This window comes from Aulostomus chinensis, chromosome 4 (genome assembly GCF_037954235.1).
Source record: "Aulostomus chinensis isolate RoL2024-O1b breed Wild chromosome 4, RoL_Achi_v1.0, whole genome shotgun sequence".
In the NCBI taxonomy this organism is placed as follows: domain Eukaryota; kingdom Metazoa; phylum Chordata; class Actinopteri; order Syngnathiformes; family Aulostomidae; genus Aulostomus; species Aulostomus chinensis.
The window spans coordinates 2,909,379-2,928,502 of NC_141323.1; the positions used below are offsets into that span (position 1 = coordinate 2,909,379).

Here is a 19,124-nt window from a genome sequence, read left to right on the forward strand (position 1 = left end):
AAAAACGAATGTGCTGCGGTTTGGCCGTAGGTGTGTCTTTGATACTCCCATGATCCCACAGTTTGTAGTTTATAGATTAGCTAGCGCTGGGCCGCTGGCTAGCGAAGCAGATCGAAATAAGAAAAGAAAGCGGACCAAGTTCAACGAAAAGTAGGTGCATTTGCAACCCACTATAGTATTCGTAACCTAAACTCCATAGGTTTGTAACTCGTCGCCAGAAACTCAAAACCTTCGTTGCATTGTACTTAGCGTTAGCCACCCTAGCAAGCTAAAGTTAGATGTGCTAACAGAGTGTCGATAGCTAGTTGTTCGCTTGGCTAGTTATCGCTAATATATTTGTAGTGGTTTAGCTACTTTTAATTGAGGTTGCCCCTTTGTACATATAGGCGTAAGACTCCCGGTGACAACTGCCTCATGAGAGAATATTTACCTGACTTTAAATATAAAATGTCTGTATTAGGTGTATAGTATTCCAGGGTGTCCGATAATCGGAGTAGTTAGCAGACCGTATTATTAGCCGCCGGACACAGAGCGCGATATTTGAAAACAACTCAGTTTACTTTCGATAATTTAAGACGTAGGTAGAGCTGATGAATACAGAGCAAAATTAACGTAACATTTTAATCTCAAAGGTACTTTTTAACTTCAGGCTTTCTTCTGCTCCTATAACTTAAGCTGATGTCAACAAACTCAACGCAACACAGTCAAGTGACACATTTTGATTCAATGATATACGTGAGTGACGCTGATCTTGCTACTGTCCCCACAGATAGAGAGGATGCTTGCTATTAAGTGCTTAAAAGTGATTTGGTAATTGTAATCACACTATTCCTCCAGACAGTGCTATCCAGAACATAGCCAGGGAGGGCAGCTAAGTGATCACTTGAGGTTGATTCGGAGCCTTGTCTTGACTGCTAAGAGGTTGTCATATGATCAAGTAGCTGGGGGACTCGGCTCGTAGCCACCATGGAGACTAGCTGACAACAAAAAGCAGCACCATGCCAACTTGATTGAGAGCAGGGCAGTTTCTGTCACATTGCCACTGAACGACAAAGGGTGTGCTGGAAATCTCGCCTGGATACAGCAAATCCTCTTTTATCCAGCATTACTTTATCTCCTCCTGCAGAGGTGACATGACCTCCTCCACTCTCAGACAATCTGTTCCCCTTGTCTCAAACCTGGCATCCGGGATGGAGACGGCCGCTGCCATGCTGGGATTGTCTGCTGGGTTAGAGGGTGCTGAGATGGAGCTGCAGAAGATGCTTATTGATGAGAGAATGAAGAGTGAAAATCATAGGACAAACTATCAGACCCTGAAAGCTGAACATTCCAGGTACGCTGAAATCTAATATCTGTCTTTAAGAGTTAGGAGGTACAAAGTGCTTTTAAATTGTATTTTATGTCTTCAGCTTGCAGGATGAGTTCACGCGAGCGCAGGGTGAGCTGAAGCGCCTGCTGAGCGACAGACAGGCACAGCAGGAGAAAACGCAGCTGCTGTTGGCTGAGCTGCGAGGAGAACTGCTTGACAAAACCCGGGAGGTAGAGGAGCTCCGGATGCAGGTAGGAAACTTTCTCGTCCAATATATTCTGAAATGCACTCTTGATCAGCCAAAGCAGGGTTTGATTTCACCTGAATTTGAATTAAATGTGTGGGTTTGTGTGTTCCCCAGGTGATGACCCCTCAGCGGTTGGAGCTGCTCAGAGCTCAGGTGCAGCAGGAGATGGAGGGTCCTGTCAGAGAGCGCTTCAATAAACTGGAGGAGGTCAGTTGAACCGTTTCATACGGCCTGTTCAAGAGGAAACTTGAATTTGTTTTTATTTTTTTGGTGGCTTGCAGTAGTGGTGTAGTTAATGGTGCATGGAAAGAAGTTAAATTCCAAATACATTTCAATTTGAATGTGTTTATATAGGTGTGTGTGTGAGTGAGTGAGTGAGTGAGTGAGAGAGAGAAGATCTATCTTCAGGGAATGTTGGCATCATTCTTTTTTTTTGCACGTCTGTAGCAGACTAGCAGATCTTTAAGTGGCTTTTGATGACCACTCAAAGATCAGCAGCTGATTTCCATTTGGTCTGCCTCAGTGCTCCCTCTCTCCTCTCACTGATTTGTGTGTCTTCGTGGTTCTTGTTAGGAAACGGAGAAGTACAGGTCTGAATACAACAAGCTACGGTATGATTGCACCTTCCTGAAGTCCCAGTTTGAGCACCAGAGGGAAGAACATGCTCGTGTGCTTGAGGAGCGTCGTATACGCTACGAGGCGGAGGTGCCAATATGTCCATCATCATTTCGTGATAGACTAAATTATTAAAATAACTAAAGAGACCTATCTTTACCTCAGTGGTGAAGTCTTGATCCCCCTCGTTATCAGATCGCTCATCTGGAGAAGGAGCGGGAGGACCTGGTGGCCCACTACCAGGGTTCAGATCCGCTGCGTGACGGGAAACGAGTGGAGACTCTGCTGAGGGAGAAAGCCCAGCTCCACCTGCGGCTGAAGGGTCTGGAGGCAGAGGTGGCCGAGCTGCGAGCCCAGAAAGAGAACTCAGGCCAGCAGGCCGAGAACGTCCAGCGCATTCAAATCAGGCAGCTGACGGAGTCTCAGGCCGCAGTGAAGACGTTGGAGGTGAGGTATCTGCGGTCACACTGAGATTGTTGACGGTGCTGATACTGAGTGACGGAACATGAGAAGGTAATTGGTTGTTGTCCCGGCAGGTGGAGCGCCAGTCTTTGCGTCTCCAGCTTGAGCGGATGGAGAGCGAACTTCATCTCAGCCACGAGCAGGTCAGCCAGCTCACTGGGCGGCTGCACAAGGCTGAGAGGGAGGTCAACTCCCTCAGCTGCCAGGTAAGCTGCTCTCTCCCCTCTTAGACTTAAAGCGACACAAGGCAACTGTAACTGCAGCTTCTAGCTCATTATGATGCTACTCTGACTTGGATTAAAGCACAAGTACAGCAGTTATGCACCGGCTTCCTGTAATTACCACTTGTAGTAGCAGAGGCCGCGGTTGCCTTCGCAGTAGCAAAGAAGTTTCCGTTTGTGGCTGTTAACGTGGCTTCAGTGAGCTTTTTGGCAGTTGAATAGAAACAGGCAAATTTAACTTCAGTGTCTACAATTATATTTTCCAGATATGAGGAATATATCCCAGATGTAAAAATTAACAAATTTACATGAGATGTGCAGAAAAGCTGAGTCTCTGACAGTGTCGGCAGGAGCTTAATGTCAGATAAACTACTCATGTAGCATAGAAACTAAAACTAAGCTAAAAACAAACAAAGGCATTTAATAACTGCACTTCTGTAGTACATACACCACAAAAACAAGAGTCTCAGCAAGTATACTTGTCAAAAATCATTCTGCATAACATGAGACAAAATTACTTAACATCTACCTCACTGACATGTATTTGTAATCTTAGGTCAATGTGATTTATTTTAAAAAAGCTCTCATATTATTGTTCTCATGAGAAGCAAATTATGTCCTCCTTAGAATCTTGTACGAACTAACCTGGCACGACTTTGGTTTTTGCAGGTCAACAGTGACTCATACACAACTACTGTCCAGCTGTCTGTCACCAGCAGATGTGTTTTCCTCCTACTGTTGTCCTCAGATTGAAAGCCTGAAGCATTCCCACAAGCTGGAGGTGGCCAGCGTCAAACTGGAGTGTGTCCGCTCTAAAGGGGAGCTGGAGAGTGAGAGAGACACCCTGCAGGGGCAGATTGACAGTATGGATCTCACACACATTTTTTTTTTCCTCTATGCCATCGCGACTTTTAAAGTGAGCGCACATCATGGTAACTTGTGTGTTTTAGGTCTGCAGGCAGACGTGGAGGTGTTCAAGACAGCAGTGGAGCGACACAAGGAAATTGTTGTGGAGAAAGAGAGGGAGGTGGTCAGGAAGGTGCAGTCTGCCCGTGAGGAGGAGTTCCGCAAAATAGCAGCGCTGCACGAGGAAAAGTGAGAGATTCCATCAATTCAGTTCATGACACTGAGTTTACAGTGAATCTGCAGTGCAGGAAAGTTTTCATCAGTACATCAAGTTCACAGTTGTGGACCCTCCAACTTCCTCCTAATAGCAGCAACATGGAGTTTTTCAATGTTTTCATGTGTCCAGGTTGGAGTTGGAGAACCGTCTTGCATCACTGGAACAGCAGAGGGTGCTGCAAGACGCTGCCGAACACACCCAGAAAGAGGAGTGGGAGGAGCGTGTCAGAAGTGCCCAACAAGGGGAGGAGTCGGTGCGCAGAGAGCTACAGAGCCTCAGGTTAGTTGGGTTACTGGCCAATGTTAACTTCCTTTTTCAGGTTTAAGCTAATTGCTAACATTATCTGCTAGTACTACAATTAAACTGAAGCAAGGTTTAACTAAACTTCTAAAAGGTCACTGTTATTAACTTAAACATTGTGTGGATTTGTATCTGCTGTGTGATCTTAAGTTGTGCAAGACAAATGGAGGAAAATCATAAAAGTCAATGTATGAAATCTATTTAGAGATAGCTGGTGCCCTCACTAATGGAAGTGTTCGATGTCTGGTAGAACAAAACTGCAGCAGCAAAGCTCCCAGCTGGAGGAGCTGGAAAGACAGAGAGCAGAGGTCGCTGACCTCAGGCAGGTAAGTCAACACCCTCAACATTGTGGCAGAAGAACATTGAGGATGTGTGTTAGCATCATATAAATGTGACGGCTGTCTGTTCAACCCAATAGCAGAACCAGGACCTCGGTGTCCAGCTCGGGACGCTGACGCACTCTGAAGCTAATTTGGAGGAGGGAATGCAGCGCCTGAGAGAGATGCTGGACAGAGCGAGGGAGGAGCTGAGGACAGTGCGGGCCCAGGCTGAGAAGAGCCAGCACGAGGCAGAGAGGTGCTGCTGCCACCCTCCGCTCAGCTCCCATTCAAGACAGTCGATGTGGCATAAACAACACGTTTTACTCTCTTCTCCTTCTGCAGGCTGGTGGAGGACCGGCGAGTGGAGTGGTTGGAGGAGAAACATAAACTGCAGGAGCAGAACGGCGAGCTGCAGCTGAAGTACTCACAGTACAAAGAGAAACTGGCGAGGGCAGCGGCGGCCCAGAAGAAGGTAGTCTGATGTGTGGAAATAAACGTTATCACTTCCTTTAGGACGGTGTGCATCCTCTCATGGTAATGTGTGTGTTTGTGCAGAGGAAAACACAGACAGAAAACAAGGAGAAGAGACTGCAGGACAAAATTCAGCTACTGGAGGCCAAGATGGAGGAGCTGGAGCTTGAAAACGCCGCAGCCAAAAAGTAGAGTGAGCGTCTCTTAATTTCAAGATTGAATAACCCCGTCCAATTAGATGTGTTCATGAAGTTCTTAACCCTTCAGTTGTACTTGATAGCGAGCTGTCTCAAAACACATTGAGGATGTTCATGAGTTTTCCTGTTGACCCACATCCAGACGTCCGCTCCACTCAGAGGAACAAGCCCAACTGAGCAGGAGATTGAGGGAGCTGCAGCGGCGACACAACGAGTTCCGCCGCCTCCTGCTGGGCAGCCAGGCTCCCTTCAGTGTCGGCTCCGCCCTTCTTACCTCCTCACCTGCACCGTTCGTCCTCCTGGGGTCTGAGGGGCCCTTAGCCAACATACCAGTAAGCATGAATCAGGCAGTTGGTGGCAAAAATCCTCAGCACACACATAAAAGAACATATGTAGCAAAGTTTAGCATTTGGGACAAGCTAAACTGAAGAGTGTGTGTGTGTGTGTGTGTAGGAGGAGCAGCAGCAAAGGGAGCTGTCTGTGCTGCGTCGGAGGCTGGAAGACCTGGAAAGCGCTCAGCAGCAGCAGCTGGAGGAACTGGGATCTCTAGTGCAGCGGGACCGGGAAGCAAGCCCCCAGCCTGACCCTTGACCCCCACAGACAGGACTTCACACTGGACTGGTATAAGAGTGAAGTGATGCTTCCTGTCAAGTGGAAGCTGTATCAACTGGTGGATTTATGCATCTACCCGTCATGTTACCCGGTAATCTGAAATGAAAATGCACCTTTTTTTAACAAATATTGACAGTTTTTTATTGAGATGATCAATGTTTACATTCATTCTGCATCTGAAGCCGCGAAAGGAAAAAAAACTACACGTTGATCCAGACCAATGATGTCTGTTCCTCATCTGTACATTTGAATCATGCTGAAACAAGAATGATTTACAGATAAACTTTTTAATTAATGCCTGTGTGGGTTTGGGGAATTTGTCACCTCCTGGTCTGGAGCACAGGACAATGCACACTGGCTGGTAAAGTGACCTGTGGTGCTGTTTGTTACACAAACGTTCACAAGCTGATTTTCATCAGGTATGTAGCGTGTGCCAAGGAAGAACCCATAATATTTTGGGGGCATGTTTTAACATGGAGAACAACTCAGCTCCAGGTGCAGCCCTTCCGTTCATCGAACAACTTTTTGACATGATGTAGCTGCATTACCAGCTCAGCAGGGGCGCCATTCTCCTCCAGTTTCTTTAGAATCTGCAGAAAAAGAGTAAAAGCTCAAACATGTATTTTATCTTATTTAGAGGTTCAAACTAGCCCCTAAAATCCATGTAAAAATCTCCTACAGAAACAACTACATGCTGCTGTTCTGTGTGAGTGCAAGCTGCTCCAGATTTCTAAAACAGTGATTCTAGAGGAGACAGACCCACACAGAGACATCCTTACGTTTAAACAGTTCTGAGGAACATCGGGTCTAACAAACAACTGCACAGGAAACAACCGCCCGACCTTAACATCTGATTTCCTCTTTGTGCTAAATCCTGTGACTGTCATTTTCATAGGTCATGAGATGTTTAACACAAACACAGAGGCAGCAAATGAAACGTCCCAAAGTAGATGTGAAAAGTATAAACTAAATTCTGAGGTAATATGTAACCATTTTCAAGTAGCATTAGCTTTTATATTATCAATTTCCATCTATGTGATCACATGTATTGATCAAATTAGCTTAAATTAGACTTCCTCTCTGTCTCTGTTTGCCTGCGGTCACGCGACATCTTAACATTTCCAGGTTTATACTGTGTCAGATCATAATCAGTGTGAGAAACACAATCTCGAGTTAACTGCTATGTGGATATGAAAGCTGCACAGCTCATCATCGACCTGACCCATAGAGGTGTCTGTCTGTATCCTGAGGGAGAACTTCTCATGAGAGTCAGGAGGAAAATAAAGAGGAACACTTATTGAGAGTACTGGCAAATTCAATGATTTTTAAAGCATTTTCAAGCTGTGGATAACAAAAACAAAAAAAAAACAGAAAAATGTCAAGACTTTAATTTTTTTTTTGTGGTGTTTCTTTTGGTCTTGGTCGTTTAATTTGGCACTTTGAAGGGAAATTTGCTCATTCTCATGTTCAAATCTTTGCAAAATCAACCAAAACACTGATGAAACAACATAAGGAATTGTGCACAGGAGTGAGTATCATAAACTTCAATCATAATTTGCTACATTTGTTTGGGGTTTTGTTGAGGTCTCAGTACAACCAGCTGAGACTTCCTGGAATGAAGGGACTAAAAACACTGAAGGGGGCATCATCCACCACTAGGAATGAGTAGTCAGGGCATCCAAACCTATACAGGAATAACTGACCTCTGTGAAATATCTCTGTATAAACTTGAAGAGTTCTTTTAGGGCTGCGGCTTCGTTGAATTCATCCTCATGCTTCTGTAATGAATGAAGTACACACACACACACACACACACACACACACACGTCAGTGCAGCTCTCTCCAGTACCTTTAGTTTGACTTATAGAAACTGAATAGCGTGGCACCTTGGACTCCTCCAGAAGGAAGTCCTTGAAGTCTGTGTTTGGCGGCTGGTCTCGAATCTGCTTGTAGTACACCTTCACTTCCTGCTTGAACTGAGGAATGTCTTTGGCGTACAGCAGCTTGTTGGTTGGCGCATGCTGCAACACAGTCACAGTCAAAACCGTTTTATTTCTACAATCCATCAGTTCAAGATGAAAAATCTATGAATGTGCGTTTTCACTTTACACACGACAATCGAGCTGTGATGTCAGACACCAGGCTTGTAGATGACACAAACTCAAGATTTTCAGTAAACTAATTTCCAGCAAATGAATATGTTGAATGTAACACCCCCCCCCCCCCACACACACACACACACACACTCATTGTGCTAAGCTAACTAGCTGGACTTTGTGGGTTCTAGCTACCTAATGCAGCACAGAGGAGAGAAGGGTATCTATAGCCAACTGGACTTCTTCTATCTTACCTTCCCCAGCTGGATGTCACTGAGGGAGAACGAGTCCATGAAAGCCTGAGCGATGACGGACAAGCAGCCATCCAAATGTGGAGTCTTCTCCATGTCAAACACAAACTGGGGGTTCTTCATGATGTTGACCCAGAAGCGCAGTGGCAAACTGTAAGCAGAGAGTGGCAAGTTTACACGCCAGCCGCCGTTAGTATCTTAACGCATGTCAGATCTTTGGATGACCTAGCCGTACCTGTTGGTCTTCCAGATGTGCAGCACATCTGGATCTACAATCTTCATGCTGTCTGCCTGAGAGTCCAAGAAGTCAAAAAAGTGCTTGACAGCGCGTGGGGCTCTGGACTGAGGCATCCCCCAGATGGACCTGAACAGGTTCTCCACAAATGAGTGCACAGCCACCTTCCAGAGACACACACGCAAGAACCGTCATGTTCTACTCTAGTGAGGACAACCTTCCTCCATCCATCCATTTTCTTCCACTTATCCTGTTAAGGAAAAAGGAGGCTTACAGGGCATGGCTGGCCTGTGGGTCTCCAGAGGCAGCCGACCGGTAACGGCAGGCCAAACGGTGTGCAGCTGTGGCAGTCGCCAAGGCAAAAACTCGGGCATGGGAAGAGTTTGGTGAGGCCATGGAGAACGACTATCGGTCGGCTCCGAAGAGTTTCTGGCAAACCGTCCGTCGCCTCAGGGGGGGACACTTTTTACAGTGTGGGCAAGAGTAACTGAGGAGATAATTGGGTGGTGGAAGGAATACTTTGAGGAACTCCTCAATCCCACCAACATGTACTCCATGGAGGAGACAGAGTTTGGGGAGTGCTTGGTGGGGGGGGGGGGGGGGGGTTGTCCAATCTCCGGGGCAGAAGTCGCCGAGGCAGTTAAGCAACTCCGCGGTGGCAGAGGTGGATGAGATCCGCCCTGGGTTACTCAAGGCTCTGGATGTTGTAGGGCTGTCCTGGCTGACACGTCTCTGCAACACTGCGTGGACACCGGGGGCAGTGCCTTTGGAGTGGCAGACCGGAGTGGTGGTCCCCGTTTTTAAGAAAGGGGACCAGAGGGTGTGTTCCAACTATTGAGGGATCACACTCCTCAGCCTCCCTGGTAAGGTCTATGCCAGGGTACTGGAGAGGAGGGTCAGGGCAATAGTCGAACCTCAGATTGAGGAGGAGCAGTGTGGTTTTCTTCCCGGCCGTGGAACCGTGGATCAGCTCTACACCCTCGCGAGGGTGCTGGAGGGGTCATGGGGGTTTGCCCAACCAGTCCACATGTGCTTTGTGGACCTGGAGAAGGCTTACGACTGTGTTCCCAGGAGCATCCTGTGGGGGGTACTCCGGGAGTATGGGGTGGATGGCTCTTTACAAAGGGCCATTCGGTCTTTCTACCGGAGGAGTGAGAGTCTGGTCCGCGTGGCCGGTAGTAAGTCGGACTTGTTCCCAGTGAGGGTTGGACTCCGCCAAGGCTGCCCTTTGTCACCGGTTCTATTCATAACTTTTATGGACAGAATTTCTAGGCGCAGACAGGTGGTGGAGGGGGTTGAGTTTGGTGGGGGGAGGGTGTCGTCTCTGCTGTTTGCGGATGACGTAGTCCTCTTAGCGCCATCGGGCCATGACCTCCAGCTCTTGCTGGGACAGTCTGCAGCCGAATGTGAAACAGCTGGGATGAGAGCACCTCCAAGTCTGAGGCCATGGTCCTCAGCCGGAAAAGGGTGGTTTGACCACTCCGGGTCGGGGGGGAGGTCTTACCTCAGGTGGAGGAGTTTAAGTATCTCGGGGTCTTGTTCACGAGTGAGGGTAAGATGGAGCGGGAGATTGACAGGCGGATTGGGGCAGCATCCGCAGTGATGCGGGTGCTAAACCAGTCCGTTGTGGTGAAGAGGGAGCTTAGCCAAAAGGCGAGGCTCTCGATTTACCGATCAATCTACGTTCAACCCTCACCTATGGTCATGAGCTTTGGGTAATGACCGAAAGAACAAGACCACGAATACAAGCAGCCGAAATGCGTTTCCTCCGCAGGGTGGCTGGGCTCTCCCTTAGAGATAGGTTGAGAAGCTCAGTCATTCGGGAGGGACTCAGAGTAGAGCTGCTGCTCCTCCATGTCGAGAGGAGCCAGTTGAGGTGGTTCGGGCATCTGGTGAGGATGCCTCCTGGACGCCTCCCTTAGGAGGTTTTCCAGGCATGTGCAACCGGGAGGAGGCCCCGAGGCCGACCCAGCACACGCTGGAGGGATTATATCTCTCGGCTGACCTGGGAACGCCTTGGGATCCTCCCGGAAGAGCTGGTTGAAGTGGCTGGGGAGAGGGCAGTCTGGGCTTCCTTGCTGAGACTGCTGCCCCCGCGACCCGGACCCACCGGATAAAGCGGAGGACGACGACGATCCTGTTAAGGGTCGTGGGGGGGCTTGAGCCTATCCCAGCAGCCTTTGAGCGTAAGGCGGGGTTCACCCTGGAGGGATTACCAGTCCATCACAGGACCAACACATATAGACAGACAACCATTCACACTCGCAGCCACACCTACAGTCAATTTAGAGTCTGGATTAACCTCGTCCCCTCTTGATGTCATTGGACTGTGGGAGGAAGCTGGAGTACCTGGAGAGAACCCATGCAGGCACAGGGAGAACATGCAGACTCCACACAGAAAGATCCTGTGCTCAAGCTGGGACTTGAACCCGGATCCTTCTTGCTGTGAGGCAACAGTGCTAACCACTGCACCACCGTGCCTCCCGAAAAACTTCCTAAGTTCCCTACTACGAACAGTTTTGGGGGGCTAATAATGTCTGGTGTGTCATCCCAGTCTCGTGGTTTGTCTTTAAAGACGAGACTTTTTCAAGGTTATACAAATGAACAATAGTAGTGAACGAGTGACTTGAAAGCAGAAGAAGAAGGGTTTCTTGCCTTTGTAGAGAGCAGCTTGGTGAGGTGCACCTCCTTTAGTTTTAACTTCTTCCTCTCTGGGTTCATTCTTTGGTCCTCATCTACAACAGGATCAATCTGGACATGACAACACCACCCAACCTATTAATCCAACGTGGCAGTAGAGTTGAGACAGTTCACAACACAAAGAGCCTCTTACCAAGTGAAAGTATTTTCCAGAGAAGTCTTGATCATCTAGAATTAAAAAAAAACAAACCTTAAATTAATTTTGATCATGAGCAGAACATGTGAATGTAGTGGTGGTACTGCACTGGCATCTGGTGTTTGCTTTTTCTTTTAATACTAACCCTACTCGACAGAATTTGATGTTGCAGGAAATACACAGTAGATGGCAGTTGCTAAGAATTACAGATAACCATCAGGCTTTTCTTCCTTCTTGTAAGATTAAATTGAGGGCTAAAATATGCCATTATCTCTGGAAAAAAAAAAACCCTCACCCTTCACACTCCCCTGGGGACTATGAGGAGGATGAGTTCCCCTTGAAAGCACTTTGATTGAAGCTCCATCGGGCACCTGCACGTGCACGCACACACACACACACACACACACACACACACACACACACGTCACATGTGGAGGTGTCAGCTGTATGCTTTCACCTGATCGTGAGGAGTTTCACCACAGTTAAGTAGCATATTTCCCCTAAAACAAGAGCCCAGGCCTTTCAGAGGAGGTGGTAGTGCACTGACTATGACGCACACCCTCATCCAGCTTTCCACCCGATAAACTGCCAATTGTATCTGTGTGGACACCCAACCGAGCTGGTGGCAACGTGGTAAACCAAACCAGTGTCCCTGTGTTGGAAGGTGACGCAATAAACTCTGCAACACCTAGACAAGAGGCAAGGACATCTTAATTGGCTCTAGAACCCCGGTGGCATGTAGTGACAGCTGAGTTTCAATGGTAGACAATTGACAATTCAGAGCAAGTTTTTTTTGGTTTTGGCAACTTCAAACCTTTATTTGCCACTAGATGCCACTAAGGTACCGTTGAGGTACCACTGAGGGCCTGTGCCAGTCTGAGGATCTCTGCCCTACTGTTATATTGCACGAAAAGAGAAGGAACTCTTTTATAAATCAATTTTCATGGTGTTAAGATTTCTCTCTCACCTCATAGTGCGCAAGTGTGTTCAGCATTGTCACCTCGCCAATAACTTCTGAGCTCGCATCTACTTCCTCCAGAGGAACAAAGGATCCATCCCTCTCATGTTCTAGTTGGAACATGATGGGAGGTGATGGTTATAAAGGAAGTATTCATGCATATAAAGTAACTTTAGTGTAGAAGCTAGGAGTCAACTTTACAGCAGGGTAACTAAACTTTAGCTGATGTTACTAATTAATATTTCAAATTACATTATTTATCAATACTCTTAATATCAGGAACACTCTTCACTATAACACCGTGACATATGTCAAAGTGACTCATTGATGCTCAAGGAAAGAAAGGGGTATTACAAGATAAGACAGGCCATTGCTAGCTTGTTAGCGATCTTCTGAATGGCACATTGGAACAAAATATGTAGATGGTGGCACATTGTCTTCATGAGTGGTGATCAATCCAGATAAAACTAACTTCTGGGTCTGTATGTGTTTGCTGACTAAGTATTTTGAGTTTGACATGCCCAGTATTGGAGTTGCAACCACTGCAGACAGGACACACATCTGATTCTCACCAATACAGATGTCCCTGAGGGGGGTATGATAAGGGAAACCAAACTTGGCCTTGAAAGTTGACAGGATTTTCTCTTTGACCTGTTCTACAGTGTCACAGTTGAGGGCGTTGACCTCAAGAGCGTCGCTGACCTCGCCGTCGCTGCCCACTGCAAACAGAACCTTCAGCTTCTGCAGAACGATATCACCAAAATATTTGAATCGTGACCTTTTGAATATTTATCAGTCAGCAGAAAAGCAGACATTTGTCTCTCAAACAACTTGCACACAGCCACCACTTAAAGGACAAATGCGTTCAGCAGATGCATTGATGTAAGCTTCATGAAAGGGTTTTACAGCTGTCTCTCAAGAGTTGAAGTATCATTAATTGACTATCCACAGCTCTGTGGCTAATGCGTACACAGACTAATGGATGGTAATGAGCGGTACACTGAGATGGTGGTTTGCTTGATTAGATGATGACTGCTGGGCGGGTGAGAGGAGAGCAACAGAAAAATTAAGAGATAATTAAGAGACAACGTCTTACTGGGGATAGTTGAACCCATCTGTATTTGTGTTAGAGGATTTTAGTTGTTTGCGCTGGTCGTTAATTTGTTTGACTGTGCAAATTAACATTTTATGATTTCAAATGAGAACCACAGTATTTATGTACAGGTGTCTTCGTGGAGCACATGTAGGTCCAGGACTCGCCTTTGCTGTGCTTTGGATGATGAACAATCCATATAAAATTCAAGGGGATTCATGGAGCGCGCATACCTCTCCCATGTGACCTCAGTCAAGCCCAATTTGGGGGGGAAAAACAACAACCTTACACCAAGTTTGGTGAAAATTGGCTTCATAGTTTTTGAATAATCCTGCTGATAACAAATACTCCCAACAAAAGCGTTAATAAGGGTTACGTCTACCACCACATTTTACAAATTTTTAGATCCTAATAATATTAAAGTCCTTCAAATGGTAAAATGTGTCATTTTAAATGAAATTACTTGTGACGAAATATCCAAACCCACCTCCCAGAGAAATCTGTGTGAATGAAATAACTCCTCTTACTCTGGCACAAATATTAAAGTAGAAATTCATCCTTAATAAGCCTGAGAGACAACATGTGTTTGTAAGGGCCTTTAAAATAACGTGACACCAGATGAAACAGCGTCATAGTCATATGAAACCCATGCTCGGTGACTACCGCCTTTATTTCATCTGTTTGTCACATTGTTATACTGGTCCTTAAATAACTGGCTAACTCCTGCTATTAGCTCTCTCCACCTCCACTTTCCAGAGGGAGCTGTATTTACTCCAAGAAAAGCCGACATCCCCAAACCATTCAAGTATGTTTAAAGGAAACTTTTGCTTTCGGTTTTTGGGTTTGTTGGCATGCTTCATCTGTTCCTGAATTCAGCCAGAGACCAGTCACAGCTGAAATATGTCGTGCTGAACTAGCTATGTGTACTACTGTAACACTTGAACATTTCAATTTCACACAGTCTTGTTCGTTCTTTACTCTCATGAAAGAAATCCAAAGAATCTTGTGTTTTAAAAGCAAGTTGCATTATGTCATACAATGTCCACGATTTTCATCTTAAAGTAGTAACTAAAGCTGTCAAATAAATGCAGTTAAGTTTAAAGTGTGGTATTTCCCTCTAAATGTGGTGGAGCTAAAGTTATCAAGAGCGTCATTTGACCACAAGTAAAAGTAACACAAGTTCCATAAAGTGGCATTTAGTCCACATACAGTATTTGACTACAGTACTTCGTCACTTTCTTTCTTGTTTGAAACAACCACCTCTGAGCAAGTAGCATGCTAGCTAGCAAGCTAGTAACAAAATACGTGCAGAACATTTAAATTTTTTAGGCGCCAGTTGATCAATGCTAACATATCTTATTAAAACGCTAAGACCTGAAAATTAGCGCTGAACAGCAGAGATGGGACGTTTTGAAGTACATCGTTTCTGTACTTCAGTACATTGTTTAGGTAGGCTACTCTAGCACTATTTCTTTGCCTCACAACTTTTTACTTTTACTCCCTACAACACAAATCCCTCTCTCAATGACACTAGTGCACCAAGACACCTGCCATATTCACTTGTAAAAGAACTAAGAAGTATGAGAAATGGTGTCTAGCATGGAGAAGACAGTGACACAGCATCTGTCATATCATGAAGTGACTGCTAGCATTGATGTAAAGAAAATAAAAAAGTAAAAGAAAAGGCTCAATACTATTTACTCTGTGCTTTTGAGTCCATTTAGGAGCATGTATTTCTTTACTTTTGCTCGAGTAAATAGGTAGAATCAGTATCAGAACTTTTACTTGAGTAATAAAGGTGTGTACTTTTTGCCAACTCTGCTAAACAGGTGTCTTCTCCCTTGCATGTAGCAGTGGGCGGGGCCTGGGGTCATCAGGAATGTGGCATCACTTGTGCTCGATGAGGTTTTAGAAGCCCTGGCTGCTCACTTGTCTGCCCCTTGTTCTCCTCCTGATTCAGCCTGTGGCTCTTGGTTTGTGTTGGTATTAGTTTTGCACCTTACAACACTGACACACACACACACGGTGTGTCCCAAATCGCGTACTTCCATACTTATCATTTTGAGTATACTCATCTCAAAATGGAAAAAGTACGGATAGTATGCAAAAATTGAGGATGCGGAAGTACCCTGATGACGTACTCAAATCGGTCAAGATTTTGAGTATGCAAGTGTGGACACTTCCCGCACTCGTTTCATCGATAAAAATGGCGGCGGACAGCTGTGGTGAGAGTTGGTCGACACTGACTGTTATGGAGTCTTTACATTAAATAACGGGGGCAAGTTTGAAATTCTGTGTGGACACAGGATTGAAAAAATAAAAGGACTTGTCACCCAAATGTTTTGCTAAATAGATCACACACATAAACGATACAAACCGTATGATCTTCAGCCAACAGAAGGAGGACATCGCGTTGTCTGCGCCAAGTGCGGCGTAACAATGCGCGATGACCGTTCATTTTGCTGTTTTACTGCTTCAAAAATCGACAAACAAGCGCAGGCAAAAGGCGGTGGTAATTAGCTGATGCTGATGCAGTGCTAGATGGTCACATCTGGTGAGTGCCGTATGCGATTTGGGACAGCACTGCACTCTCGAAACTCGCGCGCTGTGCGATCGAGCACATAGTGTGCTTAGTATACTCAAGTTTTTTCAAGAAAATTTTAATTATACAGTATGGAAGTACGCGATTTGGGACACACCAACAGTTTCATGCGTGCAGTCACTGAAACTGCTGATCTCACTGACTACACACACCATCTTCAATTACATTTTCCTTTTGTCTTTATGCTTTTGGTACTCTTTAGCTAATAAAATCATTTAAACAGCTCTCCCTGTGTTTGCGTATCCCTCTTCGTCGTGGCCGTGCAGCCCTGTTCGCTACACAGGAAGTACTCCTGATAGGAATGTCATGAATTTTGCAGGTGCACAACGAACACAAGAGCAAGCCAGTTTGATCTGATGGCGACAGAAATGCATGAACGGCTCACACTGAGGAAGGTGGGGAGGGAGCAGTTCTGCTCGATGTTAGTTTCCTGTCTCTGTGCTGAACACATCCACATAGGTAGACCATTCGCTTTCATTTTGATCAAATATTTCCTGCTAGCAGAATAAGATCAGTTCAAGTAAATAGAAGCCACAGAAATGTTCTTAACTCCTCTGATGAGAACAAACCACTCAGCAGAAAAATATTTTTTTTCTTAACTGATTTAACTTATCAGATTGTATTAGGGGCTTTTTTTTTTTTTTTTTAATTGTCAAACTTGTATTCAAAAGGAAGTAGTTCAGCACCAACGGCAAACATATGTTTTTATTATCAGTATCAGTGCGTGTTAGCTATGGCTGCTGTAGAAGTTAACACGTTTAATTTTTTTTTTTTAACAAACCAACAGACCTAAAAAAAAGCAGAACTAAGAAATGTGGAAATGCTAGAGATTACTTCTACATCTAAAAGGGAAAAGGATACTTATGCAATACAGAGACACACACTCAAATGTCCTCTGCTTGTTTGTGTGTGTGTGTGTGTGTGTGTATGTGTGTGTGTGTACCAGGGCACTGAAGTCCTGAGCCTGCCACAGCAGCCAGTCCTCGCTGAGAGTGTACAGGGATTTCTCAGTCACACAGTCCACTGGGCCCTTACTGATCTGCTGTGTGAGGGCGCTAACCATCAAGAACAGATGCTGACCGACACTTTCCTGAAAATAAATCACAAACAGGAAATCAGAAGGTGAAACAAGGGTACTTAGGAGGTAGCGGATGTGCACAGAAACTGCCAGGGGTGTTAACTAAAGTGAGAAGTGGCACATGTATTTGGTTTCACGCTGTTTCATTACAAGTGGTTCACACACAAGCAACAGATAAAAACAGCTACTGTTATAATGCCACATGGTGTAATTATTGAAAAGGATTTTTTTCAGGGTTGTAGTATTATACTACAGGTTGTTTTTTTTTTTTTTTTAAATTAAGATGTACCTAATAAATAAGCTAATGAGTGTATGATATTCATGGCAGATGGTTAACAAGACAGAGGCTCCAATGCTAACATCCATAGTTGTGGTAACGTTTGAAAGCAGCGGTAAAGGCACTTAGTTTCAACATGGCACCTGATGTTCAAATATTGTAAACCCCTCACACACACACAAAAAAAACCCTGTTTGTACTTTCACACACTGGATTGTGTGGACACATGATCTTTTCCAGTATTTCAACAAACTAGTGTGATGCTACAGTTTTTCTAGCAACCCTATCATAACGCAGCACCAACACTTCGAGCCACAGGATAATGTGGGCATGCTTAGATATTAAGATCGGGATTTTACCGGGGTTTTTGTGTTGTTTTAGTTGCCTATCGATGTGGAATTAAATCTTTAAAAGAAACACAAAAAATGATATGATAATGCTGCCAAATGAAACATTTTGTGAATTAAATATCATCACAAATCATCAAGTAGTTTTAGAGATATTTCGCCCGCCAAACTAAACATGTCGACTTCAAGGTAGAAAGATCAGAAGATCTTCTGGAGACCACGAATGCTTGTGCTTGTAATGCTTGTAAGTTGGTTTCCTAAAAAAATAGAACAGCAAAGATTAAAGTAGACGTGGTCGACAGACCCGCAGGAAGCCGTAGAGGCAGATGGACATCCAGTTGGTCAGCAGCTTCTCCACCGTGGACTCAGTGCGTCGCAGCAGCAGTTTGGGTTGCAGGTTACTGCTCCGCTGCATCAGAGCCTTCAGTAGCGCTTCCATCACCTCGGTCAGATAGGACAAGTTGCTGTGGAGCGCCACGGTCAGCAGAGACGCCACTGTGCACCTGGAAGACACGGGTCGGTAAAAAACAAAATGTTTGAACATCAGGAAAACTGAATAGATGAAGATGGAAGAAAAGAAAGTAAAGAGGAAAAATACTTAAGCGAGAGCACAAGTGTTAGTAGTGCTGACCGGAGTAGACGAGTGACAAAGAGATAAAGGATCAAAAAGATGGAACTGTCACAGGTATGAATAGGTGTATCTGCGGGAATGTAACCTGAATGTTCCTGTAACAGAGAACATTGGTCTCAGTGAACCACCTAGGAAAAAAAATCAGTTTGAAAAACAGATATGAGAAGCAAAAGTGGAGGAAGCAACATCAGGCAAGGAAAAATAATAATGCAAGAATAGAGTGGAAAACTCAAATGGAAACTAGTGAGTAGGAGAGTCAGTAACAACAGACTTGTGTTATACCAAGGTTGAACACTGTGTCATACCATTCTTATTTAACTGGTATCGGTACAGCCACATTCATTTTTTGTACCTTTCTGTCTCTGTGCCAGCAAAGGTTTAATTTCAGTGGAAAAAACAAGCAGTCAGGGAGCACAACCTCCACAGAAAGGGAACCTTCCTCCCCTGGCGCTGTGGTTCTCAGGCCCCAATTGAAGCTGCACGTAATGATGCATGCACCCTCACCCCCAAGCACACTGCAATCTTTGTCTACACAGAGCGAGAGGATGGTGGGACTGGATCATCTTTGGATTTTGCATGAAGGACTAATGTTGCACTGTGGTGCAAATGTCTCTTCCAGTATCCACTAGGTGGCACTACAGAACACACACTTGGTATTTGTAGTGTTGCTGTACAACACGATAGCAACCGTGTCATTTTGATCTTAGTTACCTCAGGTTTACTTCCTGTTACCCCTTGGTGGCGCTATGACTTCATATCAGCGCCAGGCTGAGACTCCTATCAAAGGCTTTGGAAAAGATCTGCAGTTGTCCTGTTCTTGTTCGCCATGGAAACACAACTACA

At 45.3% G+C, this 19,124-nt stretch overlaps 2 protein-coding genes across 8 annotated transcripts in view; one reads left to right on the forward strand and one right to left on the reverse strand.

Moving 5' to 3' along the window:
- On the forward strand, nt 1–7,671 carry cep83 (centrosomal protein 83). Of its 6 annotated transcripts, XM_086201060.1 has the most exons (16): nt 18–150; nt 1,127–1,333; nt 1,410–1,560; nt 1,671–1,763; nt 2,130–2,261; nt 2,367–2,618; nt 2,708–2,839; nt 3,603–3,717; nt 3,805–3,949; nt 4,107–4,256; nt 4,528–4,603; nt 4,696–4,853; nt 4,940–5,069; nt 5,153–5,256; nt 5,408–5,597; nt 5,719–7,671. In XM_086201060.1, the coding sequence occupies exons 1-16, from the start codon at nt 50–52 to the stop codon at nt 5,854–5,856; spliced, it is 2,274 nt and encodes a 757-aa protein (XP_086057186.1). In that variant the 5' UTR covers nt 18–49; the 3' UTR covers nt 5,857–7,671. The 6 variants fall into 6 exon arrangements, with proteins under 6 accessions (XP_086057189.1, XP_086057185.1, XP_086057184.1 ...); XM_086201059.1 differs by having other exon boundaries at nt 3–150; nt 3,603–3,949; nt 4,699–4,853; XM_086201058.1 differs by having other exon boundaries at nt 4–150; nt 3,603–3,949.
- Nucleotides 6,001–19,124, reverse strand: part of plxnc1 (plexin C1) — a 27,357-nt gene continuing 14,233 nt past the window's right edge. Inside the window, exons 20-31 of one of the 2 annotated variants that reach the window (XM_086201056.1) lie at nt 17,955–18,153; nt 16,892–17,038; nt 12,826–12,994; nt 12,263–12,363; nt 11,591–11,666; nt 11,293–11,327; nt 11,115–11,210; nt 8,460–8,623; nt 8,228–8,375; nt 7,764–7,898; nt 7,581–7,655; nt 6,001–6,467 (exon numbers count right to left, since the gene is read on the reverse strand). In XM_086201056.1, coding sequence (XP_086057182.1) covers nt 6,363–6,467; nt 7,581–7,655; nt 7,764–7,898; nt 8,228–8,375; nt 8,460–8,623; nt 11,115–11,210; nt 11,293–11,327; nt 11,591–11,666; nt 12,263–12,363; nt 12,826–12,994; nt 16,892–17,038; nt 17,955–18,153 — 1,450 coding nt within the window. In that variant the 3' untranslated portion in view covers nt 6,001–6,362. The remainder of the gene's footprint in view (nt 6,468–7,580; nt 7,656–7,763; nt 7,899–8,227; nt 8,376–8,459; nt 8,624–11,114; nt 11,211–11,292; nt 11,328–11,590; nt 11,667–12,262; nt 12,364–12,825; nt 12,995–16,891; nt 17,039–17,954; nt 18,154–19,124) is intronic. The other variant, XM_086201057.1, reaches the window with a different exon arrangement.

Bases quoted from the DNA above. Each gene is read 5' to 3' on its own strand.
- cep83 (XM_086201058.1), top strand. From the start codon at position 50: ATGATCCCACAGTTTGTAGTTTATAGATTAGCTAGCGCTGGGCCGCTG. The intron at 2,840-3,602 runs GTAAGCTGCTCT...TGTTGTCCTCAG, and splicing joins TCAACTCCCTCAGCTGCCAG to ATTGAAAGCCTGAAGCATTC. The intron at 5,598-5,718 runs GTAAGCATGAAT...GTGTGTGTGTAG, and splicing joins GGCCCTTAGCCAACATACCA to GAGGAGCAGCAGCAAAGGGA.